The sequence below is a fragment of the Salvelinus alpinus genome, chromosome 6 (genome assembly GCF_045679555.1).
Source record: "Salvelinus alpinus chromosome 6, SLU_Salpinus.1, whole genome shotgun sequence".
Lineage (NCBI taxonomy): Eukaryota > Metazoa > Chordata > Actinopteri > Salmoniformes > Salmonidae > Salvelinus > Salvelinus alpinus.
The window spans coordinates 49,996,392-50,023,495 of record NC_092091.1 but is presented as its reverse complement, the minus strand read 5'-3'; the positions used below and the strand labels follow the sequence as shown (position 1 = coordinate 50,023,495).

The window sequence follows — 27,104 nt, the reverse complement described above, 5'->3', positions numbered from 1 at the left end:
TTTAAAAAAAGGTATTTCTGTTTAAATTTTGTAATACATTTGCAAACATTTCTAAACTGTTTTCACTTTGTCATTAGGGGGTATTGTAGATTAATGAGGAAAAAAGGTTTTATCCATTTTAGATTAAGACTGTAACGTAACAAAATCTGGGAAAAGGGAAGTTGTCTGAATACTTTCCGTATACACTGTATATGGATGATTTATAAAGCCAGGCACATTTAACAGTTAGGCTATTATTTATAGACCTAATTTCAATTTGTTTCCTATCTCCTGAGTTTTCTTAGACAATTAAGCTAAGGCAAGGTCTGTTTCCTCGTCTCTGCTACTGCTGCCTCCGCCGCATTGTTCTCAATCCTAATATGATGGTTAACTTTGATTATTATGCACCTAGCAACATAAGGAAAGGCAGCAATTCTACGGTATACTGAAGAATATGTTGCAGAACCACAAACGGCAACCGTATCCAACAGCGGGACAAGGCGCATTTGTTATAAAATAATATTAGATTGATTAGTGTTGCATGATTATTTTTGCTTAATAACCATATACAATTTCAGTATCACATGTCTTCGAGTGACTGCCATCCCCGTGGCCTCAGCAATGGATTAGTCCACAGAGACAGGCGCAAATCATACCGATGTATTTTTTTTGCCCAATTAAAAAATATCTAACAATTTGCACCTGCTCAACTAAAGAAATCTCTGTCGACCAACAGCCTATCGACAAAACAATCGACCAAACAATCAACCACTCGACTAAATGTGGTGTCTTTTGGGTGATAAAACCTAAAGAGACCGCATTCCAGAGCATGAGTTAATGTTTCTGTTCTATATGGTACCAGGGAGACATGACCCCAGGGCCAGACCCTGGTCTCTACACAAAGATAACTGTATTTACAGCAGATACTGTCTGCTGTGAAATATAAGTGTCTTTCATACAAATCTTTACCTTGTGACCCATTCTGTACATCTGTTGTTCGTCATGTAGGTTGAAAGGGGTGTATCTTGGCTATAAAGTACCTTTGTACTTTTTGTCTCAGGGCTCTCAACGAATCATCTGAGGGTGATTCGTTGACCAGCCATCATTATTGTAGAGCACTCAATCAATTCACTTTATATGTGTGCGTTGTGTTGACCTGCTCCCTTATTAATAAGTCATTCAAGATTTAGTATTACTCTGACTTGTGATAAGTTTCTCTCCTCATTTGACAGTAAATAAATTTACCTGAATGTCGATCCCTGGTATGTATATGTGTATCTTTTTGTCCCTTTTTTTATGAGCTGCATTAAATCTAATTCCTAATTCCGTCTTTGGCTGGTATGGCAATAAAGTATTAAAATTTGAATCCAAGCTAAAATGGCTGCACTTCTTCCCCAGGTAAGAGCAAGGAGGCAGAGATCAAGCGGATCAATAAGGAGCTGGCCAACATCCGCTCCAAATTCAAGGGGGATAAGGCACTGGACGGCTATAGTAAGAAGAAGTATGTCTGCAAGCTGCTCTTCATCTTCCTGCTGGGACATGACATTGACTTTGGACACATGGAGGCTGTCAATCTGCTCAGCTCCAACAAGTACACAGAGAAACAGATCGTAAGTGAAGTGTGTATGTGAGAGAGCACCAAACTTGTATGAATGAAAAATGTGTGTGTGCTATGTCTGTCTGTGTTTGGTTGTCTGTATATTTTCAGTTTGTGGCACTCCATTTCTCATTGTCTATGTCTGTCTGTATCATGGTATCCCAGTCTCAGTTTTTTGTCAGTTGTTTGTACTGGTTACCTGCCACTGTTTTTCTTTTTCTCTTAAACTGTTCTTTCAATGTTGATACTAAACATACACTGCATTTACTAAACCCATTCTGGGGTCCTAGTCTTGTCTGTCTCTATTTGCAGTACAACAGATCATTGAACTTAGTGTCATTCATTTGAACGTCAAGCTCTGCTTTTGTGTTCAGATATTCTGACTGGAACATTCAATTGCCAGAGCAAAGACTTTAAAAGTCTTATAAGTAGTCTTAAATATGTATATAAAAATATTTAGGTCTAAGGTTGACCTGACAGGACCTGTTTCAGTACAAACTTTTTCACAATGGTAGCCTTTGGTCTGGTTTGAATACTTTGAAAATGCATCCTCCTTCCCCCCTTCCTTGATAATGTTGTGGAAACCACACATTCACTTTTGCCATGTCAGATTAGTGGTTTCATCGTATTTTTACAAAGCCACATTGCACATTCAGTAAGGTACAACATTGTGGAAAGTAAACATAGAAAAATACTGTGAAGACTTGCCTCTGTTTACAGTAAGAAATCATGTCATCTATTCACGCTAACACAACCCAGGTTCAGGGGGATAGAATTGACACGATTATATCATGCCTCTTCAGCATTTGGTGGAGGAACTCTCCAATGCACCTGAAGACAAAACAATAGTTACGTCCCAAATTAGGGGTGTGAACGTTTTAGGGATGACCCCAATTAGTCGACGTGTCGATTGTTTGGTTGATAGGCTTGTTTGTCAACCGATACTTGTTTTTAGTTGAGCAGTAGCAAATATATATATACACTGCTCAAAAAAATAAAGGGAACACTAAAATAACACATCCTAGATCTGAATGAAGGAAATATTCTTATTAAATACTTTTTTCTTTACATAGTTGAATGTGCTGACAACAAAATCACACAAATCATCAATGGAAATCAAATTTATCAACCCATGGACGTCTGGATTTGGAGTCACACTCAAAATTAAAGTGGAAAACCACACTACAGGTCTGATCCAACTTTGATGTAATGTCCTTAAAACAAGTCAAAATGAGGCTCAGTAGTGTGTGTGGCCTCCACGTGCCTGTATGACCTCCCTACAATGCCTGGGCATGCTCCTGATGAGGTGGCGGATGGTCTCCTGAGGGATCTCCTCCCAGAACTGGACTAAAGCATCCGCCAACTCCTGGACAGTCTGTGGTGCAATGTGACGTTGGTGGATGGAGCGAGACATGATGTCCCAGATGTGCTCAATTGGATTCAGGTCTGGGGAACGGTTGGGCCAGTCCATAGCATCAATGCCTTCCTCTTGCAGGAACTGCTGACACACTCCAGCCACATGAGGTCTAGCATTGTCTTGCATTAGGAGGAACCCAGGGCCAACCGCACCAGCATATGGTCTCACAAGGGGTCTGAGGATCTCATCTCGGTACCTAATGGCAGTCAGGCTACCTCTGGCGAGCACATGGAGGGCTGTGCGGCCCCCAAAGAAATGCCACCCCACACCATGACTGACCCACCGCCAAATCGGTCATGCTGGAGGATGTTGCAGGCAGCAGAACGTTCTCCACGGCGTCTCCAGACTCTGTCACGTCTGTCACGTGCTCAGTGTGAACCTGCTTTCATCTGTGAAGAGCACAGGGCGCCAGTGGAGAATTTGCCAATCTTGGTGTTCTCTGGCAAATGCCAAACGTCCTGCACGGTGTTGGGCTGTAAGCACAACCCCCACCTGTGGACGTCGGGCCCTCATACCACCCTCATGGAGTCTGTTTCTGACCGTTTGAGCAGACACATGCACATTTGTGGCCTGCTGGAGGTCATTTTGCAGGGCTCTGGCAGTGCTCCACCTGCTCCTCCTTGCACAAAGGTGGAGGTAGCGGTCCTGCTGCTGGGTTGTTGCCCTCCTACGGCCTCCTCCACGTCTCCTGATGTACAGGCCTGTCTCCTGGTAGAGCCTCCATGCTCTGGACACTACGCTGACAGACACAGCAAACCTTCTTGCCACAGCTCGCATTGATGTGCCATCCTGGTTGAGCTGCACTACCTGAGCCACTTGTGTGGGTTGTAGACTCCGTCTCATGCTACCACTAGAGTGAAAGCACCGCCAGCATTCAAAAGTGACCAAAACATCAGCCAGGAAGCATAGGAACTGAGAAGTGGTCTGTGGTCACCACCTGCAGAACCACTCCTTTATTGGGGGTGTCTTGCTAATTGCCTATAATTTCCACCTTTTGTCTATTCCATTTGCACAACAGCATGTGAAATTTATTGTCAATCAGTGTTGCTTCCTAAGTGGACAGTTTGATTTCACAGAAGTGTGATTGACTTGGAGTTACATTGTGTTGTTTAAGTGTTCCCTTTATTTTTTTGAGCAGTGTATTTTCTGGGTCATGGTTTGGCTTTTTCAAGATGCTTTATTACTGCAACTTTTAGTGAGTTTGGTACACATCCGGTGGATAGAGAGCCTTTTATTATGTTCAACATGGGAGGGCCAAGCACAGGAAGTAGCTCTTTCAGTAGTTTAGTTGGAATAGGGTCCAGTATGCAGCTTGAAGGATAAGAGGCCATGATTATTTTCATAATTGTGTCAAGAGATATAAGTACTAAAACACTTGAATGTCTCTCTTGATCCTAGGTCGGTCTTTCCAAGCTAGTCGGAAGACTTCCAGTTTGGTGTGGCGCCATTTCCGTTCTAATTTTTTGGAAGCTATCTTCAGAGCTTGGGTTATTTTTCTGTATACCAGGGAGCTAGTTTCTTATGACCAATGTTTTTGGTTTTTAGGGGTGCGACTGCATCTAGGGTATTGTGCAAGGTTAAATTGAGTTCCTCAGTTAGGTGGTTAACTGATTTTTGTACTTTTTGTACTGATGTCCTTGGGTAGGCGGAGGGAGTATGGAAGGGCATCTAGGAATCTTTGGGTTGTCCGAGAATTTATAGCACGACTTTTGATGATCCTTGGTTGGAGTCTGAGCAGATGATTTGTTGCGATTGCAAACGTAATAAGATGGTGGTCCGATAGTCCAGGATTATGAGAAAAAAGATTAAGATCCACAACATTTATTCCACGGGACATAACTAGTTCCAGAGTATGACTGTGGCAGGGAGTACGTCCGGAGAGACTGAGTCGATGATGGCTCCGAAAGCCTTTTGGAGCCTTTTGGAGTGGGTCTGTGGACTTTTCCATGTGAATATTATAGTCACCAAAAATTTGAATATTATCTGCCATGACTACAAGGTCCGATGGGAACTGTGAGGAACGCTGTATATGGCCCAGGAGGCCTGTAAACAGTAGCTATAAAAAGTGATTGAGTAGGCTGCATAGATTTCATGACTAGAAGCTCAAAAGACGAAAACGTTAATTTTTTGTAAATTGAAATTTGCTATCATAAATGTTAGCAACACCTCCACCTTTGCGGGATGCGCAGGGGATATGGTCACTAGTGTAACCAGGCGGTGAGGCCTCATTTAAAACAGTAAATTCATCAGGCTTAAGCCATGTTTCAGTCAGGCCAATCACATAAAGATTATGATCAGTGATTAGTTCATTGACTATAACTGCCTTGGAAGTGAGGGATCTAACATTAATTACCCCTATTTTGAGATGTGAGGTATCACAATCTCTTTCAATAATGGCAGGAATGGAGGAGGTCTTTATTCCAGTGAGATTGCTAAGGCGAACACCGCCATGTTTAGTTTTGCCCAACCTAGGTCGAGGCACAGACACTGTCTCAATGGGGATAGCTGAGCTGACTACACTGACTGTGCTAGTGGCAGACTCCACTAAGCTGGCAGGCTGGCTAACAGCCTGGCCTGCACCCTATCTCATTGTGGAGCTAGGGGAGTTAGAGCCCTGTCTATGTTCGTAGATGAGAGCACTCCTCCAGCTAGGATGGAGTCTGTCATTCCTCAACAGGCCAGGCTTGGTCCTGTTTGTGGGTGTGTCCCAGAAAGAGGGCCAATTATCTACAAATTCTATCTTTTGGGAGGGGCAGAAAACAGTTTTCAACCAGCGATTGAGTTGTGAGACTCTGCTGTAGAGCTCATCACTCCCCCTAACTGGGAGGGGGCCAGAGACAATTACTCGATGCCGACACATCTTTCTAGCTGATTTACACGCTGAAGATATGTTGCGCTTGGTGACCTTTGAATGTTTCATCCTAACATTGTTGGTGCCGACGTGGATAACAATATCTCTACACTCGCAAGTTTTGGGTTTAGCCAGCACCATCTTCAGATCAGTCTTAACGTCGGTAGCCCTGCCCCCTGGTAAACAGTGTATGATCGCTGCATGATTCGTTTTAAGTCTAATACTGCGGGTAATGGAGTCGCCAATGACTAGGGTTTTCAATTTGTCAGAGCTAATGGTGGGAGGCTTTGGCGTCTCAGACCCCGTAACGGGAGGAGTAGAGACCAGAGAAGTCTCGGCCTCTGACTCCGACTCGCTGCTTAATGGGGAAAACCGGTTGAAATTTCCTGTCGGCTGAATGAGGTACACCGGTTGAGCATTCCTACAGCATTTCCCTCCAGAAACCATGAGAAAGTTGTCCAGCTGCGGGGACTGTGCGAAGGGATTTAACTTGCTGGTGGCGCAGATGCTGTTTCATCCTTTCCTACACTGAAATTACCCTTGCCTAACGATTGCGTCTGAAGCTGGGCTTGCAGCACAGCTATCTTTGCCGTAAGGCGATCGTTCTCCTGTATATTATGAGTACAGCGACTGCAATTAGAAGGCATCATGTTAATGTTACTACTTAGCTTCGGCGGGTGGAGGTCCTGACGAACCGAGTCCGGAGTGAAAAAGTTGAATGGGAAAAAAGTAGAGCGAGGGAAAAACAAAAAATTATAAACGGTAATTAAAAAGTAAAATATGTAAAGTTGTCAGGTAGCAAAGTAAGGTTAGCAACAAAACGCACAGCAGCACGTAAACAAGTCTACAAGTTGTGACCGGAAATGACGTGAAGGAAGAGGTGGTTCACCGATCAAGGCACCGATCAATAGCCAAGATACTCAGCTTTCCGCAGACACCCAGTAGCGAGGCTATATACAGGCACCGGTTAGTCGGGTTAGTTGAGATAGTATGTACACGTAGGTATGGTTAAAGTGACTATGCACATATGATAAACAGAGAGTAGCAGCAGTGTAAAAGAGTGGTTGGGGGGGCACAATGCAAATAGTCATGTAGCTTGCGAAAGTATTCACCGCCTTGAGATCATAGCAAAGGGGGTGAATACATACAGTGAGCACCATAATTCATTGGACAGTGAACATTCTTTTGTTATTTTGGTTCTGTACTCTATCACTTTTGAGTTTGAAAGGATACAATGACAATGAGGGTGAAGTGCAGACTGTCGGCTTTAATTTGAGGGTATTTTCATACATATCGGATGAACCGTTTAGAAATTATAGAAGCTTTTGTACATAGTCCCCCCCCATTTTCGGGCATATAAAAACACTGGACAGTTTACCATAATATAGAATAAAGTAATCATTGTTAATATTTGGTCGCATATCCTTTGCATGCAATGAATGCTTGAAGTCTGCGATGCATCGACATCACCAGACGCTGGGTATTTTCCCTGATGATGCTCTGCCAGGCCTATGCAGCCATCTTCAGTTCCTTCTTGTTTCGGTGACTTATTGCCTTCAATATCCTCTTCAGCATGTACAATGCATGTTCAATTGGATTCAGTTCCGGTGATTGATTCAGCCAGTCAAGGATTTTCCACTTTTTGACCATCAAAAACCCCTTCGTTGCTCAAGCAGTTTGTTTAGGGCCATTGTCTTGTTGCATGATGAAGTGCCGTCCAATGAGTTTGGAGGCATTTGGTTTTATCTGAGCAGATAAAATATTTCTCTAGACTTCAGAATTCATTGTTCTACTTCTGTCTGCAGTCACATCATCGATGAAGACAAGTGAGCCTGCTCCACTGGCTGCCATACAGGCCCAAGCCATAACACCCCCTCCATCATGTTTCACAGATGAGGTGGTATGCTTTGGATCATGGGCATGTCTTTTTTTTCTCTCCACACTTTCCTCTTTCCATCACTCTGGTACATGTTAATATTTGTCTCATCTGTCCACAATACTTTTTTCCCAGAACTCTTGGGGCTCTTTTTTAGGTGCTATTTAGCAAACTGTAATCTCGCCTTTCTGTTCTTCAGGCTTATCAGTGGTTTGCATCTTGTAGTGTACCCTCTGTAGTCCTGCTGGTGTAGTCTTCTACGTATGGTAGACTTTGACACATCTACACCTGCATCCAGGAAAGTGAAAAAGAAACTAACTGTTTTTCACTTTGTCATTATGGGTATGGTGTGTAGATTGCTGAGGATTTCTTTTTTTAAATCCATTTTAGAATAAGGCTGTAACGTAACAAAGTGTGGAAAAAGTAAAGCGGTCTGAATACATTCCGAATACACTGTATAAGGGAATGCGTGTGTTATGGAAGGAATATGATGTGAGAGGAAGTGGCAGGCGGCCACGGTTCAGGTGGTGAGACTGCATCGTAATGATGGCCTACTCCGTCTCTCTGAGTCTCAGCCACATGAAAGTGTGTCTCAAATGTGTCCCTATAGAGTGTACTACTTTTGACCAGGACCCGTAAGGGTATAGGGTGCCATTTAGGACACAGACGAACAGCACGGAGGTTATGAACCCTGCACAAGGCGTCCTGCCATCACTCTCTACTGGTTCCTCTCAAGGCTTTTTCCTTTTAGGAATTAACACATTTTTACTTGCCACTGTGCTGCTGCTTGTCGGCTTACCGTGAACCACTTTGTGTCAAATGTTGTTGTAAAAAGGCTATACAAATAAAATACGATTGACTGAGCTCTCTCTTCCCTCTCTCGCTCCCCTCCCAGGGCTACCTGTTCATCTCGGTGCTGGTAAACAGCAACAGCGAGTTGATCCGCCTCATCAACAACGCCATCAAGAACGACCTGTCTAGCCGCAACCCCACCTTCATGTGCCTGGCCCTGCACTGCATCGCCAACGTGGGCAGCCGCGAGATGGCCGAGGCCTTCGCTGGAGAGATACCCCGCATTCTGGTGGCTGGGTAAGAATGGAGGGGATGGAGAAGGGGATAAGGAGAGGGGGGTAGTGGAAGGGAGGGTGAGGAGACCGGAGAAGCAAATGGGGGAGGGGGACTGAGTACACGGAGAGGACATGATTTTCTTTGTATTAATATGCTATAACAGCATGATTAGACAAAAACTGCAGTACCAACAATATCTTTCCAGGACCAGAGATGTTGGAGACTGGTAGTACTTTATAGTGAGCATTGTGTTGTTTGTGATGTGATTGCCAGGGACACCATGGACAGTGTGAAGCAGTCTGCTGCCCTGTGTCTTCTGCGTCTGTACAAGGCCTCCCCAGACCTGGTTCTGATGGGGGAGTGGACCTCCCGGGTGGTGCACCTCCTCAACGACCAGCACATGGTGAGAGACAGGCCATAGATTTCTGCTCCAGGCCAACACTAGCACACCTGGGGGTGTATTCACTAGGAAGCAAACAATGAAGACGGGGAGCGACTAAACTGAATTTTCTAATTAGAAACATTTGCTTTCCTTTCAAAATGTTTTCCATTGCAAAGCGGTTTGCTACACTAAGGAATACACCCCTGATTTATCAGGTTGAATCAGGTGTGCTAGTGCATTTCTCTTCCAGGCCAATAGGTGTGCTAGCTAAATAGCTCTGTTACAATATACACACTAGTCTAGAATGTGTTTACACAGGCAGCCCAATTCAGATTTTTTCCCTCCACTAATTACAATTTTTTTTACCAATCACATCAGATCTTTTACAGAGCTGATCTGATTGGTCAAAAGAACATTTACTGAAAAAAAGAAGAATTGGGCTTCCTGTCTAAATGCAGCCAGAGTAACCTAACGTAGCAGGCATAAATGCCTGAAAATAGATGCCTCAGATACTGGTCTGGTGAGAATTTTTTTTGTCAGGGGAGGTTCTTCTGCACTGTTCAAACAATCCAGAAAATGTGGAGGAGATAAGATGGAGTGTCGCCTTGTTAATGTCCAAAAGCGGGAGTTGCGCTACAGGCTCTTTTCCATTTCCCCTGAAAACCCTATGCATCCGTTTGCTGACATCCCCTCTAAGGGTGCTTTCTTAGTATGAAGCAATGCATTGGATATGTATTTTAAGTGGTATGCTGGTATGGATATTGGAACGTAACTACTGACTTCATTGAGACTGTAAGGTTGAGGTTTATGCCTTTTAGGTGTTACTGTTGTTTCTGATGATGAGCTTGTGTCTGTCTCTCGCAGGGTGTTGTCACGGCAGCCATCTCCCTCATCACCTGTCTCAGCTCGAAGAACCCAGATGAGTTCAAAACCTGTGTGTCCCTGGCTGTTTCTCGTCTGAGCAGGGTGTGTGTGTGTGTCTGCGCACGTGTGCATGCATACCTATAAAATCATGTATGTCAGTCCAGCGATCCATCCTCCCTTTGCCTCACTGTCTCTAACACCTGGATTTCAACCCATCTCCTCCCTTTCTCCTCCAGATTGTGTCGTCAGCCTCCACTGACCTGCAGGACTACACCTACTACTTTGTCCCAGCCCCGTGGCTGTCTTGTAAACTGCTGCGCCTGCTGCAGTGCTACCCCCCGCCAGAGGATGGCGCCGTGAAGGGCCGCCTGGTGGAGTGTCTGGAGACCATCCTGAACAAGGCCCAGGAACCACCCAAGTCCAAAAAGGTGCAGCACTCCAACGCCAAGAACGCCATCCTGTTCGAGGCTATCTCACTCATCATCCACTACGACAGGTGAGGAGGCTGTCTGTCACTCTAGGTGTCTTTCTTCTTCCCGCTCTGTCTTTTTCTCTCCCTTTTTCAGTATCTCTGTATATTTCTCTCTCTCATATACACTAAACAAAAATTTAAACGCAACATGCAACAATTTCAAAGATTTTAATGAGTTACAGTTCATGTAAGGAAATCAGAAAATGTAAATATATTCATTAGGCCCTAATCTATGGATTTCACATGACTGGGAATACAGATATGCATCTGTTGGTCACGGATACCTTTAAAAAAAAAAAGGAAAGGGTGGGGATCAGAAAACCAGTCCCTATTGGGTGTGACCACCATTTGCCTCATGCAGCGCGACTTATCTCCTTCGTGTAGAGTTGATCAGGCTGTTGATTGTCGCTTGTGGAATGTTGTCCCACTCCTCTTCAATGACTGTGCGAAGTTGTTGTATATTGGCGGGTTTATCCAGAGCATCCCAAATATGCTCAATGGGTGACATGTCTGAGTATGCAGGCCATGGCAGAACTGGGACATTTTCAGCTTCCAAATATTGTGTACAGAACCTTGCAACATCGGGCCGTGCATTATCATGCTGAAAAAAGAGGTGATGGCAGTGGATGAATGGCACGACAATGGGCCTCAGGTTCTTGTCATGGTATCTCTGTGTATTCAAATTGCCATTGATAAAATGCAATTGTGTTCATTGTCTGTAGCTTATGCCTGCCCATACCATAACCCCACCGCCATCATGGGGCACTCTGTTCACAAAGTTTACATCAGCAAACATTTAGCCCACTCGACGTGGTTACACGTGGTCTGCGATTGTGAGGCCGGTTGGACGTTCTGCCAAATTGTCTAAAATGACGGAGGCGGCTTATGGTAGAGAAATTTACATTAAATTCTCTGGCAACAGCTCTTGTGGATATTCTTGCAGTCAGCATGCCGATTGCACGCTCCCTCAACTTGAGACATCTGTGGCATTATTGTGTGACACAGCTGCACATTTTAGGGGACCTTTTAGTCTCCCCAGCACAAGATGCACCTGTGTAATGATCATGCTGTTTAATCAGCTTCTTGATATGCCACACCAGTCAGGTGGATGGATTATCTTGTCAAAGTAGAAATGCTCATTAACAGGGATGTAAACAAATTTGTGTACAACATTTGAGAGAAATAAGCTTTTAGTGCATATGGAAAATGTCTGGGATCTTTCAGCTCATGGAACATGGACCAATACTTTACATGTTGTATTTATATTTTTGTTCAGTATGTGCATATAAACACTGAGTATACCAAACACCTTCCTAATATTGAGTTGCACTCAGAACAGCCTCAATTCTTTAAGGCATGGACTCTACAAGGTGTTGAAAGCATTCCACAGGGATGCTGGCCCATGTTGACTCCAACGCTTCCCACAGTTGTCAAGTTGGCTGGTTGTCCTTTAGATGTTGGACATGAGCGTGAAAAACCCAGCAGCGTGGCAGTTATTATAATTTAATTTTTTTGGTTACTTTTACTTTTTCTCCCCAATTTCGTGGTATCCAATTGATAGTTAGTCTTGTCTCATCGCTGCAACTCTCGTACGGACTTGAGAGAGAGGTGAAGTTTGAGAGCCGTGCGTCCTCCGAAACACAACCCAAACAAGCCACACTGCTTCTTGACACAATGCCCACTTAACCCGGAAGCCAGCCGCACCGTGCACCTGGCGACTGTGTCAGCGTGCACTACGCCCGGCCCGCCACAGTAGTCGCTAGTGCGCGATGGGACATGGACATCCCTGCCGGCCTAACCCGGACGAGGCTTGGCCAATTGTGCGCCACCCCATGGGTCTCCCGGTCAAGGTCGACTGAGACGGAGCCTGGACTCGAACCCAGAATCTCTAGTGGCACAGCTAACACTGCCATGCAGTACCTTAGACCACTGTGCCACTCGGGAGGCACCTACTACCATACCCAGTTGCCCATTCACCCTCCAAATGGCACACAATCCATGTCTACTTCCCTTAAATTGATTTCAAATCAATGTAAATTAACAGGTGACATCAAAGGAGCATAGCTTTCACCTGGATTCACCTGATCAGTCTATGTCATGGAAAGAGCAGGTGTTTCTAATGTTTTGTATACTCCGTGTACACCTTGTAGAGTCCATGCCCCAACGAATCGAGTCTGTTCTGAGGGCAATAAGGGGTGTTCCTAATGTTGTGTACATTCGGTGTATATATACTTTGCATTCAGAAAGGATTCACAGCCCTGGACTTTTTCCACATTTTGTTGTTACAGCCTGAATATAAAATTGATTAAATATAGATATTGTGTCACTGGCCTACACACAATTCCTCATAATGCCAGTGGAATTATGTTTTTACACATTTTTACAAATTAATACAATATGAAATGTCTTGAGTCAATAAGTATTTAACCCCTTTGTTATGGCAAGCCTAAATAAGTTCAGGAGTAAAAATGTGCTTAAACAAGTCACATAATAAGTTGCATGAACTCACTCTGTCAATTATTAACCTAATTGACAGAGTGAAAAGAATTTCTGTACAGAATAAAAAAATATTGCAATATATTGCATGTTTTGGAATAAGGCACTAAAGTAAAACTTCAAAAACATGTAGCAAAGAAATTATCTTTATCCTGAAAACAAAGCGTTATGTTTGGGGCAAATCCAACACAACACGTTACTGAGTACTGTTCTTCATATTTTCAGGCATGGTGGTGGCTGCATCATGTTATGGGTATGCTTGTCATTGGTAATGACTAGGAGTTTTGGGGGGGGATAAAACTAAACGGAATAGAGCTTAGCACAGGCGAAAACCTGGTTCAGTTTTCCAACAGACACTGGGAGACATTCACCTTTCAGCAGGACAATAACCTAAAACACAAGGCCAAATATATACTGGAGTTGCTTACCAAAACGACATTGAATGTTCCTGAGTTGCCTTGTTTCAGTTTTTCCTTAAATCTGCTTGAAAATGTATGGCAAGACTTGAAAATGGCTTTCAAGCAGTGGTCAACAACCAACTTGACAGAGCTTTAAAAAGAATAATGTGCAAATTCTGTACAATCCAGGTGTGCAAAGCTCTTAGACTTAGCCAGAAAAACTAACAGATGCAATCGATGCCAAAGGTGATAATAACATGTATTGAATACTTTATTGAATACTGTATTTCATGGGGTATTGTTAGTAGATTGGTGAGAGAGAAATATATTATCAATCCTGTAATACAACAAAATGTGGAATACTTTTTCACACACACACACACACACACACACACACACACACACACACACAGAGAGAGAGTATATTCCTCTTTCTACTCTCTCTCTGTCTCTTTCTCATCCTAAACCTAAAGAATGGCAATTATGGTGTGGCTTACTCATTTTTGTTCTCCCTCCTACCTCCCCCTCTCCAGTGAGCCCAACCTGCTGGTGCGTGCCTGTAACCAGCTAGGTCAGTTCCTGCAGCACAGAGAGACCAATCTGCGCTACCTGGCTCTGGAGAGCATGTGTACCCTGGCCAGCTCGGAGTTCTCCCATGAGGCCGTCAAGACGCACATCGAGACCGTCATCAACGCACTCAAGGTCCGTCTCTGTCAAACACACGCTACACACACACTGTTCAGATGAGACACTGCTTTTTTGATTAACACTTTGTTTTAAGTACTTTGTTTGTGTTTGTAACACATTTTATACCTTATTCTCTTCAGACTGAAAGGGATGTGAGTGTTCGCCAGAGGGCTGCTGACCTGCTCTACGCCATGTGTGACCGTAGCAACGCCAAGCAGATCGTTGCCGAGATGCTCAGCTACCTGGAGACAGCAGACTACTCCATCAGAGAGGAGATGGTACGCGTCTGTGTGTGTGTGTGTGTGTATTGTATGTTTTCCCCCTCTGAGTGCCTCTGTTTGTGTCTGCGTTAAAGAATGTGTAACCCAGCGGTTCCCAAACTGTGTGTTGCCTGATATGAAAATGGTGTCGTGGGAGAATTTATCAAATCCAGAATTTAAAAGATATGTAGATATATATTATCGTATCGTCTTTGTATCTCAAAATCATTGTAATGTGGTTCATCTTAAAAATCAAAATAAATTATTTGAATGTAAAAGATCAAATTAAACTAGAGAGGGCCCTTAGATCATAGGAAAAGGCAGCACTTGACCGTTGCACTTCAATTATTCCCACCGTGAATGGCTAGGCACGCTATGAAACCACATACTATTGCAGAGACTGACATACCGTCCGCTATTAATATAGTAAAAACAGTGTGTGGGGAGCCACAGAAACTCACATCAATACCTTTGTCAGATAGCATGAATTCTTCATTTAACAGTGTTATTGCTAGCAATCAAGAGGAAACTGACTAAAGGACTCAAACTACCCAGCTTATGCTCTCCAAATGAACTTTAGCTGTGAGGGCTGACATGCCCATGCATTGACTTTTGTTCGCTATACATGTCATGGGATGCTATTCACAAGGACATATTTTTCTGTCTCACAATTCCCAAGCATGAAACTGCAAGTTCAGTGTGCTGCGTGGCTATATTGACGAAAAACAGATTCCAAATGGGATCGAATGGTGCACAGATGGGGCTCCATCTATCAGGGAACAGGGGGCAGGCCTCTGCACTCTAGTTATGAATGTGTCTCCCTCTGCCATATGGACGCATTGTGTGATACACAGATAGCAGCTGGTGGAAAAAGAGCTGAGCACAGAACTCCGATGTACTGCAGCAGATAACTTTGATTGTGAAATACGTCAAACCACATTCAATGCACGCACGCCTGTTCGCAAGACTATGTGGAGATATGGGATCAGAGCATGACAATGTTCTATTTCACACCAAGGCTTGGTGGTTATCGAGGGAGAGAGTTGGAAAGATTTTTCGCATTGAGAGAGGAACTGTTGTCATTCACAATGGATGTAAAAGAAACAGACTTGGTTGACTTCCTGTGTAATGAAAATAAAATAACAGAAAACAGCATGAGTAAGTGTCCCACACGAGTGATGATTGCTCACCTCCAACGCTTGGAAGAGCACTTTGGGATGGAGGTACATCCTAATCCGTTTGACTGTGATCCTGGCTCAGTTAACATGCTGGTTAGTGAAATCGAACAGCTGATCGAGCTGTCATGTGACCGAGTGCTGCAGACAACGCATTCACGGGTCACTAAGGAGGGGTTTTGGTTCCTGACTCAAAGGGAATACCCTGCCGTCTCCCTCTGAGCATTAATGCCGCGTTCAAAACAACTGGGAACTCGGAAATCACAGACTTCCGACTTATGTGTCGTTCAAGACAACTGGGAACTCGGAAAGAAATCCGCACCGACTGGGGAAAAATAGATTTGAACAGTCATCCAACTCGGGAATTCGTGTCTCTTTCAAGTGCTCTGACTTTCCGACCTAAAGATCACTGACGTCCTGCTCTGAGTTCCCAGTTGTCTTGAAAGCACCATAAAACTCAGGTAGGCTACCCTTCGCCAGCTCATATCTGTGTGAAGCTGGATTCAGTGCTCTCGTCTGCATTAAAACCAATTATCAATCCAGGTTCGATGTGAAAGCACCACGCCCCTTGACGTTGAACAAGCACACCCATCTCATTAGTGGTGGAGATATGAGAGACATTTTGTCAGACTAATTTGCAATTGACTGCTCCACATTAAAAGTATGTGATGGTGAGTGGAGAAGACAATCGAATACCGTTAGAATGTTTTTCAATTGACTGCCATAGCCCCAAATAAAAACTTACAACTTGGCTGTTGTACTTAAAAATATCACATGGGTGGGGCCGCAAGAATTTTCAGATATCAAAATGGGGTCATAGGCCAAAAAAGTTTGGGAACTCCTGGTGTAACCTCTGCTCCCTTCTCTCCCAGGTGTTGAAGGTGGCCATCCTGGCAGAAAAGTATGCGGTGGACTACTCATGGTATGTTGACACCATCCTTAACCTCATCCGCATTGCCGGGGACTACGTCAGTGAGGAGGTGTGGTACCGAGTCATCCAGATTGTCATCAACCGTGACGACGTGCAGGGCTACGCCGCCAAGACTGTCTTTGAGGTAGGGGTTCCCCAAGCCGGATACGTCTGGATCCAATGTGCTCTTTTTGTCTCAGCTTGGAAATTCCTCAATCATATTCCCTTGTTGAATACATTACGGTGAAAACATTTTTAAAACTATTCATAAATAATAATAATAAAGTCCTCCCTGTTTGAGTAATTTGTTTCTGTTTGGATCCTAATAAACACGGCTCTGAAGACCCATAGCATTTGGCTATCATAAAATCTGTTCAAATGACTTACATTTCTAACTGTCCCCCTCCTCCCCCTCTCCAGGCGCTGCAGGCCCCAGCCTGTCATGAGAACATGGTGAAGGTGGGGGGGTACATCCTGGGAGAGTTTGGAAACCTCATCGCCGGGGACCCCCGCTCCAGGTGAGTTGTGTCCTCTCCAACACCAGTGACATCATCAACCTGAGACGCACACAAATATGCGGTTGCTCTTATTTTCTGATGTATTAATCAGGTTTTTCTTCCCCATCTTTCTCATTTCTTTTTATGGTTCTACCTTTTTGTCATCCTTCTCTCCATTCTCATCCTCTCTTCCCACTATGATTTGAACTCTTTACCGCTCCTCTCTTTCTCTTCTCCCTCTTTCTCATCCCTCTCTCCAGCCCTCTGGTCCAGTTCAACCTGCTCCACTCTAAGTTCCACCTGTGTTCGGTGCCCACGCGCGCCCTGCTGCTCTCGGCCTACATCAAGTTCATCAACCTGTTCCCAGAGACCAAGGCCACCATCCAGGAGGTGCTTCGCTCCGACAGCCAGATCAGGAACTCTGACGTGGAGCTGCAGCAGAGGGCCGTGGAGTACCTCAAGCTCTCCTCCATCGCCAGCACCGACGTCCTGGTGAGCTTTTGGGGTTTTTGATCGGCAAAAAAAAGATATCTATATATTTGTAGGTGTTCTGACACTTTGTGACAGATTGGAAGGGTGGGTACGAGGATTGAACCCTGGTCTCCAATGTGAGAGTCGTATATGTGACTGTGCCAGGGAGTGTTATCACTGCACACACAGCTCTTGCCTGGCTACCCATCCACATCGCTCTGACCAACTGACGTTTCTTTTCCACAATGAGTCTGGATTTGCCACTCTCCCCGACAATTTCTAGAATGTGAACACATTCTTACCGTTCTGATTGCTCCCAGAAACTGACGGGTTGGGCCAGAGCCGGACTACAAGATGTCGTTATCAACTTTGCTACTCTGGTTAGATTTGTTACACTATCCAATCGCTGATTTTAAATTGTGTTGTACAACACCCTTCATTTTAAAGTCATACAAACGACTTCTACGGTAGCAGTTTCAGACTCTCTGTAGCGAACAACAGAGCAGAGGAAGAATTTAGTGTGAGGTGTCAGGCTACCGCAGCTCTGCGCGTGTTTTTGTTATTTTACTGATCTCTTTCACTTCTTTATTTTTTATTGTTTACTGTAAAGTATGTTGCCATTTTAAATGCACTTACAGTGCCTTCGGAAAGTATTCATACCCCTTCACTTCGCATTTTGTTGTCACAGCCTGAATTCAAAATGGATTAAATAGATTTTCTCTCTTTCTTTACACACTACCCCATAATGACAATGTGAAAACATGTTTTTAGATATCTTTTCAAATGTATTGAAAATAATAAAATAAAATACAGAAAGATCAATTTTACATAAGTATTCATAACCCTGAGTCAGTACATTTTAGAATCACCTTTGGCAGCGATAACAGCTGTGAGCCTTTCTGGGTAGGTCTCCAAGATATTTGCACTCCTGGATTGTACAGTGTTTGCCCATTTTATTATTTTCAAAGTTCTTCAAGCTCTGTCAAATTGATTGTTTATCATTTCTAGACAGCCATTTTAAAGTCTTGTCATAGGTTTTCAAACAGATTTTAAGTCAAAACTGTAACTAGGTCAGGAACATTCACGGTCTTCTTGGTAAGCAACTCTAGAGTAGATTGTGTTTTAGGTTTGTTTTAGTCCTGTCTGGTGGAAAGCAGACAAACAGGTTTTCCTCTTGGATTTTGCATGTGCTTAGCTCTATTCCGTTTCTGTTTTTTATCCTGAAAAGCTCTGCAATTCTTAATGATTACAAACATACCCATAAAATAACACTTTCTATTCTGTATAAAAAGTTAATGGACTTGCCTAATTTTTGCAGTATTTTTTTTAGTGCCTTGTTGCAAACAGAATGCATTTATTTAATGTCTTCTTTTTAAAATTGTTACCATCTACCAATAGGTGCCATTGCGAGGGATTGGAAAACCTCCCTGGTCTTTGTGATTGAATCTGTTTGAAATTCACTGCTCATCTGAGGGACCTTACAGATAATTGCATGTGTAGGGTACAGAGATGAGGTAGTCATTCAAAAATAATGTTAAACACTATTATTGCACACAGAGTGGGTCCATGCAATTTATTATGACTTGTTAAGCACATTTTTACTCCTGAACTTGCCATAACAAAGGGTATGAATACTTATTGACTCAAGACATTTCAGCTTTTTGTTATTAATTCATTTTGTAAAAATGTTGCTGTAACACAACAAAATGTGGAGAAAGTCAAGAATTATGAATACTTCCTGAAGACACTATAGAATACATTTTGATTTGACTGCGGGCCACAGAGCAGCAACAACATAACCTTGCCGTGTTCAGATGCGGTTCAGTGTTTCAAATGTGAACCTAAACCACGGTCATGGACATTGCTTTACGGTCACAGGCCTGACAGGACTCTAACCTCTGACTGGTTTAGTCACATTGTCATAACTGTAACCACATCCCTCCTTCCCCCTCTTCAGGCCACTGTGCTGGAGGAGATGCCTCCCTTCCCAGAGAGGGAGTCCTCCATCTTGGCCAAGCTGAAGAAGAAGAAGGGTCCGGGTGCCGTGTCGGTAGAGCTGGAGGACGGCAAGGAGAGAGGAGAGCTCAACGGTGGCGGGGACAGGGCGGGTGACGCTGCCATCGCAGCCTCTAACGCTGTGAGCATTCAATTCAATATACTGTATCTGCATCCCAAATGGCACCTATTCTCTACACCCGTGGAAATCTAATTAGCATAATCAAAAAATCCTCATCAAAATCCGTCTAAGTTTTTTGAATGGGCTGCATCTCAATCCACCGCATCCGGCAATGGTGGCCTTCTGCAGTGGAAGGTGGCCAAGCTACAGCTGTGTTTGTCAGACCATGAGACATCCCAAAAACTTCTGTAGCGTCCAAACCACTCTACGAAAAGATGAAACTCAAGAACACGATGGTGTTCTCCATTTTGCTCCGAAGTCGGTATTGTCGATCTGCCAACCTCTGTCTGTAGTGCCCGAACAGTTTGGGATTACACACTGAGACTCTCACGAACACGTTGGTTATTTGACTCGTCTCAAGGTAGCCGGTACCAGTTTAAAAAAATTATGGAAGTAAATATGGAAGAAGTTTAGTGCCAAAAGAAATTGGTTAAATATGGGTCAAACTAAATAAAAATAATTTCCTGATCTTTCTTATACACTATATATACAAAAGTATGTGGACACCCCTTCAAATTAGGGGATTCGGCTATTTCAGCCACATCCGTTGCTGACGGGTGTATAAAATCGAGCACACAGCCATGCAATCTCCATAGACAAACATTGGCAGTAGAATAGCCTTACTGAAGAGCTCAGTGACTTTCAACGTGGCACCGGCATAGGATGCCATCTTTCCAACAAGTCAGTTCGTCACAAAAAATGTATAAAAAAATTGCTGGCCCTCGGTTGCAACACTCACTACCAAGTTCCAAATTGCCTCTGGATGCAACGTCCGCACAATAACTGTTCGTCGGGAGCTTCATGAAATGAGTTTCCATGGCCGAGCAGCCGCACACAAACCTAAGATCACCACGTGCAATGCCAAGTGTTGGCTGAGTTGTGTAAAAATCTGCGCCGTTGGACGCTAGAGCGGTGGAAGCACATTCTCTGGAGTGATGAATCACGCGTCACCATTTGGCAGTCCCACGGACTAATCTGGGTTTAGCGGATGCCAGTAGAACGCTACCTGCCAGACTGCATGGTGCCCACTGTAAAGTTTGGTTGGGGAGAAATAATGGTCTGGTGCTGTTTTTCATGGTTCAGGCTAGGCCCCTTAGTTCCAGTGAAGGGAAATTGTAACGCTACATAATACATTGACATTCTAGATGATTCTGTGCTTCCAACTTTGGCAACAGTTTGGGGAAGGCCCTTTCCTGTTTCAGCATGACAATACCCCCGTGCACAAAGCGAGGTCCATACAGAAATGGTTTGTTGAGATCAGTGTGGAAGGACTTGACTGGCCTGCACAGAGCCCTGACCTCAACCCCATCGAACACCTTTGGGATGAATTGGAACGCTGACTGCGGGTCACGCCTAATCGCCCAATATCCCTGCCCAACCTCACTAATGCTCTTGTGGCTGAATGGAAGCAAGTCCTCGCAGCAATGTTCCAACATCTAGTGGAAAGCCTTCCCTGAGGAGTGGAGGGTGTTATAGCAGCAAAGGGGGGACCAACTCCATATTAATGCCCATGATTTTGGAATGAGATGTTTGACGAGCAGGTGTCCACCTATCTCTCAGAAGACAGACACTTTTAAACAAACATCCTTTTATTATTTATTTTTTGACTATCTGTTATTCAATGTGTTTCTATGGGCTAATAGCAGTAAGGCCAAATTCAATGTTTCATCACAATTTTTACAAATATTAATTATACCTAAATGGGTCCTTAAATTCAAAATCAAATAGCTAAATGATCCTTGGTATGACCGTCTTAATAGATAGCTTAGTAGACCCCCTCGCACTTGTCATCTTTGTCCCCTCGCCCTTGTCATCTACGAAGGGAAAATTTGTTTGTAGCAATTACAAGACACAGTACAATGACATAAATCATCTGTATTTAAAGACTGGTAGCAGTTGAAGAAAAACAAAAGATGCATACAGTTTATGAGATTCAAGGCTATATCTTCATAGACAGTGAAAATCAAATATTTAATGCATAATGCAGTGCATGCAACAATGGAGTTTAATAAAATAAGCATTAGTTATCTATCACACTCCAATGGATCAGCATGGTGGAAATAACTATTCCTAGAAACAAAAATTAGCATATCTTGTTGGACAAATACAGGTAGTGACTCCTGGTTTAAGTAAAATGTATTCCGTTGGTGCCTAATGAACATGACCCAAGACAAGCGTCATGATTCCACTATTTATAAGGCAACTCCTATAGTCTCTGTGCCATTAACACCATACTTGCTATAGTTCCTGAGTATTATCACTATCATCAGATAGTAATTTGGTAATGGAAATAAGTCAAATAGATTAGGATCAGTTTCAACCTACCCATTCACCAATCAATCCGTCAGTTTTAAAAATCATTCAGTTTCCAAATCATAATCAAAACCCAATTAATTTTCCAACCAAATTGTAGAATGACATTGCTCAGTGATAGGACCAATCACTCAAAACCCTCAATTTAACACACATCGACATTGTCAGAATGTACATTTATATTAACATACTGTATAATTATCCTATAATTCTAGTATTAACTTTCATATCATGATTATAATTACAGATCAGTATCCTAATGCATCATTCTTAATCTAAATTACTATTTTAGCACTGTGTAGACCTCTACAATCAATTTTGGGCACAGTTTGACCAATGCCCCCCCCCCCCCAACGCTTCAGGCACTGATTCTTCTGGCGTCTTCGTCATTGTCTTCAGATAGCTTTACAGTTCAAAGTGGATGGCCATGATAATGTCCCAATTTCAATGTCTCACCTGAGCCACCACCACCTTTACCACCCATTATGTCTTGTCCATTTGTCAACCAGTATACCAACAACATAAGAGAACTTTGGAACAGATTTCTCCCCATGCTCACTCAATGTGGACTCCTGTCACACTCCTGAGAGAAAAGACATGAGAGTAAAAACAGCTTAGATTGGATGCTTTACACCGGTTGCTGGCTCAGACTCAGGTCTCTCTGTTGAAGTGGTGCGGACAGGGCCGTATTGAACGCCTTTGTCGCTCTTCTTCAGCCAGTTAGGGGGGGTTTTGAGGTTCACACCGTTCTCGTGGTCAAATGATCCCTTTCATGCATTAAGACACCGACTGTGACCTCGAGAGGAAAGATCAGAACAACAGTTTAGCTCAGTTCATTTCTGATTCAGGGAATCCAGACAAGCATGTACTATATGATAAATTATTACTTTTACCAATTATTCTTAATACCAATGTCTAAACATATGTCAAAGAGAATAACACATTCTATTGAAACACATTTTTTTCAAATTGGCTTATATTCCCCATCACACTGTCAACTTCATCACAGAGCCACAGGATCAGGAAGATAGACCACATCCCAACCATCCAGCAGACCTAATCTGGTGAGATTTGTATCAGAACAGAACAAACAACACAACAATACACTCCTTCACATGTCACTCAATACATTCCTATATATCACTAAAGGCGTGTAAACTTCAATCCAAAACCTCAGAGGACTGTTACCTCCCCCCATTTTGACGCATGACTCCCAATGTGAGTAATGTGTATAAAAACACTACTACTGGATAAAAATAAAACAAAATATTTAAATAGAATCACTACCCTTAACAACTACATAAAGAAAAATAATTGCACCTATACGGTCATAGTAAAATAGACTTAAGACAGCCTACCCTTAGTCAAAGGCAACACCCTCTCCTTCTTCACATTGGTCCAAATCACAAATATGGCTAAGGACTATAACTTCATCATAATTATCAATATATTACAAATGACCTTCAAATTAGTATTACAATTGACCTTATATTCATTATCCAAATGGCTTTCCAATGAGGGTGATCAAACCACACTGGAAAGTCAGGACAGATGTCAGAGGTCATACAAACCCTTCAAAGAAGTGTTTCTTACTATATTACTATTAAGTAATGAAAAACAGTCAAACATTTCATACATTTCGTATCCCAGGTTTCCAGTAAGTTTCCAGTGTATGTCTTATCAAAATAATTAACTTGTGTTCAATTAAAACTCAGAAAATAAAAACTTCAGAAAATTCCATTTGTGTGTGCGTGTCCCTTTAACTTCTTACGGCTGAGATCGGCCAAGATCCCGTTAATGGGATTGACTTGACAACAGCCAGTGAAAGTGCAGGGCGCCAAATTCAAACCACAGATATCTCATAATTAAAATTCCCCAAACATACAAGTATTTTACACCATTTTAAAGATAAACTTGTTGTTAATACCACCAGTGTCCGATTTCAAAAAGGCTTTATGACGAAAGCACACCATCTGATTATGTTAGGTCAGTACCTAGTCACAGAAAAACACAGCCATTTTTCCAGCCAAAGCGAGGAGATACAAAAAGCAGAAATATAGATAAAAATTAATCACTAACCTTTGATGATCTTCATCAGATGACACTCATAGGACTTCATGTTACACAATACATGTATGTTTTGTTCGATAAAGTTCATATTTATATCTAAAAATCTTAGTTTACATTGGCGCGTTATGTTCAGTAATGTTTTGCCTCCAAAACATCCAGTAATTTTGCAGAGAGCCACATCAATTTACAGAAATACTCATAATAAACATTGATAAAAGATACAAGTATTATACATGGAACTTTAGATAAACTTCTCCTTAATGCAACCGCTGTGTCATATTTCAAAAATACCTTACGGGAAAAAGCACACCATGCAATAATCTGAGTACGGCGCTCAGACACAAAAACAAGCCATACAGATACCGGCCATGTTGTGGAGTCAACAGAAGTCAGAAATAGCATTATAAATATTCACTTACCTTTGATGATCTTCATCAGAATGCACTCCCAGGAATCCCAGTTCCACAATAAATGTTTGTTTTGTTAGATAAAGTCCATAATTTATGTCCAAATACCTCCTTTTTGTTCGCGCGTTTAGTTTACAAATCCAAACTCAGGAGGCGCGGGCAGGTCCAGGCGAAAGTTCAGACGAAAAGTCATATTACAGTTCGTAGATACATGTCAAACAAAGTATAGAATCAATCTTTAGGATGTTTTTATCAGAAATCTTCAATAATGTTTCAACCGGAGAATTCCTTTGTCTGTAGAAATGCAATGGAACGCAGCTAACTCTCACGGGACGGCTCGAGACTGAGCTCGTGGCACTCTGCCAGACCCCTGACTCAAACAGCTCTCATTCCCTCCTCCTTCACAGTAGATGCATCAAACAAGGTTCTAAAGACTGTTGACATCTAGTGGAAGCCTTAGGAAGTGCAATATGACCCCATAGACACTGTATATTCGATAGGCAATGACTTGAAAAACTACAAACCTCAGATTTCCCACTTCCTGTTTGGATTTTTTTCAGGTTTTTCCCTGCCATATGAGTTCTGTTATACTCACAGACATCATTCTAACAGTTTTAGTAACTTCAGAGCATTTTCTATCCAAATCTACTAATTATATGCATATTCTAGCTTTTAGGACTGAGTAGCAGGCAGTTTACTCTGGGCACCTTATTCATCCAAGCTACTCAATACTGCCCCCAGCCATAAGAAGTTATTAAAGATACCTTGGCACAAAGACAAATGGAAAACTCACTAAACCAAAATGAATTAGAACACTCACAATAAATCAAACATAGTATTTTAAAAACACCAACAAATAGTCATAACAAGTGTGTTGTGTGTGGGTATTTGCAAACCTTAAGGTAAAAACAAACAAAAATGGCCAGGCCTTATTTAATTGGGTAGTTTCGGTCTCAGTCTCACTCACTGCTCTCGCCAAGACCATAGCCCCGGGGAAACATTTCAAAGAGAGAAAATGACCACCCCCATTCTCATCCTAGAGAAATTGTACATTTCATCAATATCCACTATACTACATCTTAATCAGCAACCCAAAGTTATAACTACAAACATAACATAAAAAGTCCACTGTACTCCCTCAAATCATTTTTGTTTTAATGTACCCCAACGTTTATGTGTGCTTAATTTAGCATGTGCTACCCTTAGACACAGCAAAATCTGTCTCGCCACTAACAATTCCGTCCCATATCATATTATATGACTGGTCTCTTTTCCATAACCATATAACGTTATCCTGGTATCGTTACTAAATGTAATACTTTTTTTTCTGTCACAAATGCAGTCAATTTCTCAGCGTAAGGAATTGGTGATATTTGATCCCAGGCATCTATTAAAATGTTGTTTGAGACGTGGTCTCCTACGTCTCCTTAACATACATACTGCTTGACTAGTTGGGCCCAAGCTTGCTGTACCACATTAAAACCCATTCAGTCTGTCTACAAACAGGCTCTCAAAGTGCTTGATAGGAAGCCCAATAGCCATCATCACTGTTACATCCTCAGAAAGCATGAGCTCCTGAGTTGGAAAATCTTGTGCAATACACTGACGCATGTCTTGTATTCAAGATCCTAAATGGCCTGGCTCCCCCTCCACTCAGTACATTTGTTAAATGAAAACCCAAACCTATGGCAGCAGATCCACAAGGTCTGCCATGAGAGGTGACTGTACAGTTCCCTTAAGGAAAAGCACCTTTAGTCAATCTGCTTTCTCTGTGAGAGCTTCCCATGTCTGGAATACACTGCCATCAGAGAGACACAACTGTACCACCTTTCACACCTTCACAAAAAACATGAAGACATGGCTAAAGGCCAATCAGACTAGTGAACATAATCCCTAGCTGTGTATTGCCGCTTTCCATGTTGTCTGTAGCTGGTGAGTTGTGGAAACTCTTTGTTGCTTTTATGTGTTTTGTTGCTTTTTGTGCTATTGCTCTGTCTGCGTGCTACGTGTTGCTTGTTCTATGTAGCTCTGCATGTGCTCACTGTTCATTGATTGTCTGTATTGTAATTGTTTTTAATAACCTGCATAGGGACTGGACTGCGGTTGGAAATAGCCCGGCTGGCTAAAACTGGCACTTTTACGGAAACGTTGATTAATGTGCACTGTCCCTGTAAAAATAAACTCGAACTGCAATCCACTTTAATGATCGGACACTGTTCCACATAATGGAAACATATTATAATGTTAGAATACATTAACTACCTGCTCAAATTCACTGGTGTTACCTAAACTATGAAACTCGGCAACAGTAATCAGAAATGATGAAATAACGTTTCCGATTCAACTATTCAGACCTCTACTGCAAATGTACCACTGCATCCCTTACGGCCCGATATAGCCCAGTGAGCACGACTCGCTTTCACCAGTGGACTAAAACATGGAAACTCTTACCAATAAGAAAAAATATATAAATAAATAACCCATTCTCAACAAAGTTCTGCGCTTACCTCTATCGTAAGGTTAAAAACACATTTGACAACTTTCTCTTCTCTTTCGGCTAAACACTTAAGAAATGTCCAAGACTTTAAAAGTAACATGTAATACGCCCAATTTATAAAATACATCAGTCAATCCACAAGGGAAAAAACACATTTCGGTGGGCACAATACTACAGCCTCTGACCACCCACAACTTCGATCCATTGCTATTGTAGCCTTGTGTTATCATGATCATGGTCA

General features: G+C 42.6%; 1 protein-coding gene across 3 annotated transcripts in view; it reads left to right on the top strand.

Annotated features, from left to right (window-relative positions):
- Nucleotides 1–27,104, top strand: part of LOC139577601 (AP-2 complex subunit alpha-2-like) — a 61,235-nt gene that overhangs the window by 11,086 nt on the left and 23,045 nt on the right. For all 3 annotated transcript variants that reach the window (XM_071404731.1, XM_071404728.1, XM_071404730.1), the window contains exons 2-12: nucleotides 1,378–1,589; nucleotides 8,616–8,809; nucleotides 9,062–9,191; nucleotides 10,035–10,136; nucleotides 10,271–10,530; nucleotides 13,934–14,102; nucleotides 14,228–14,365; nucleotides 16,395–16,577; nucleotides 16,853–16,950; nucleotides 17,190–17,421; nucleotides 19,358–19,537. In XM_071404731.1, the coding sequence (XP_071260832.1) occupies nucleotides 1,378–1,589; nucleotides 8,616–8,809; nucleotides 9,062–9,191; nucleotides 10,035–10,136; nucleotides 10,271–10,530; nucleotides 13,934–14,102; nucleotides 14,228–14,365; nucleotides 16,395–16,577; nucleotides 16,853–16,950; nucleotides 17,190–17,421; nucleotides 19,358–19,537 (1,898 nt within the window). The remainder of the gene's footprint in view (nucleotides 1–1,377; nucleotides 1,590–8,615; nucleotides 8,810–9,061; nucleotides 9,192–10,034; nucleotides 10,137–10,270; nucleotides 10,531–13,933; nucleotides 14,103–14,227; nucleotides 14,366–16,394; nucleotides 16,578–16,852; nucleotides 16,951–17,189; nucleotides 17,422–19,357; nucleotides 19,538–27,104) is intronic.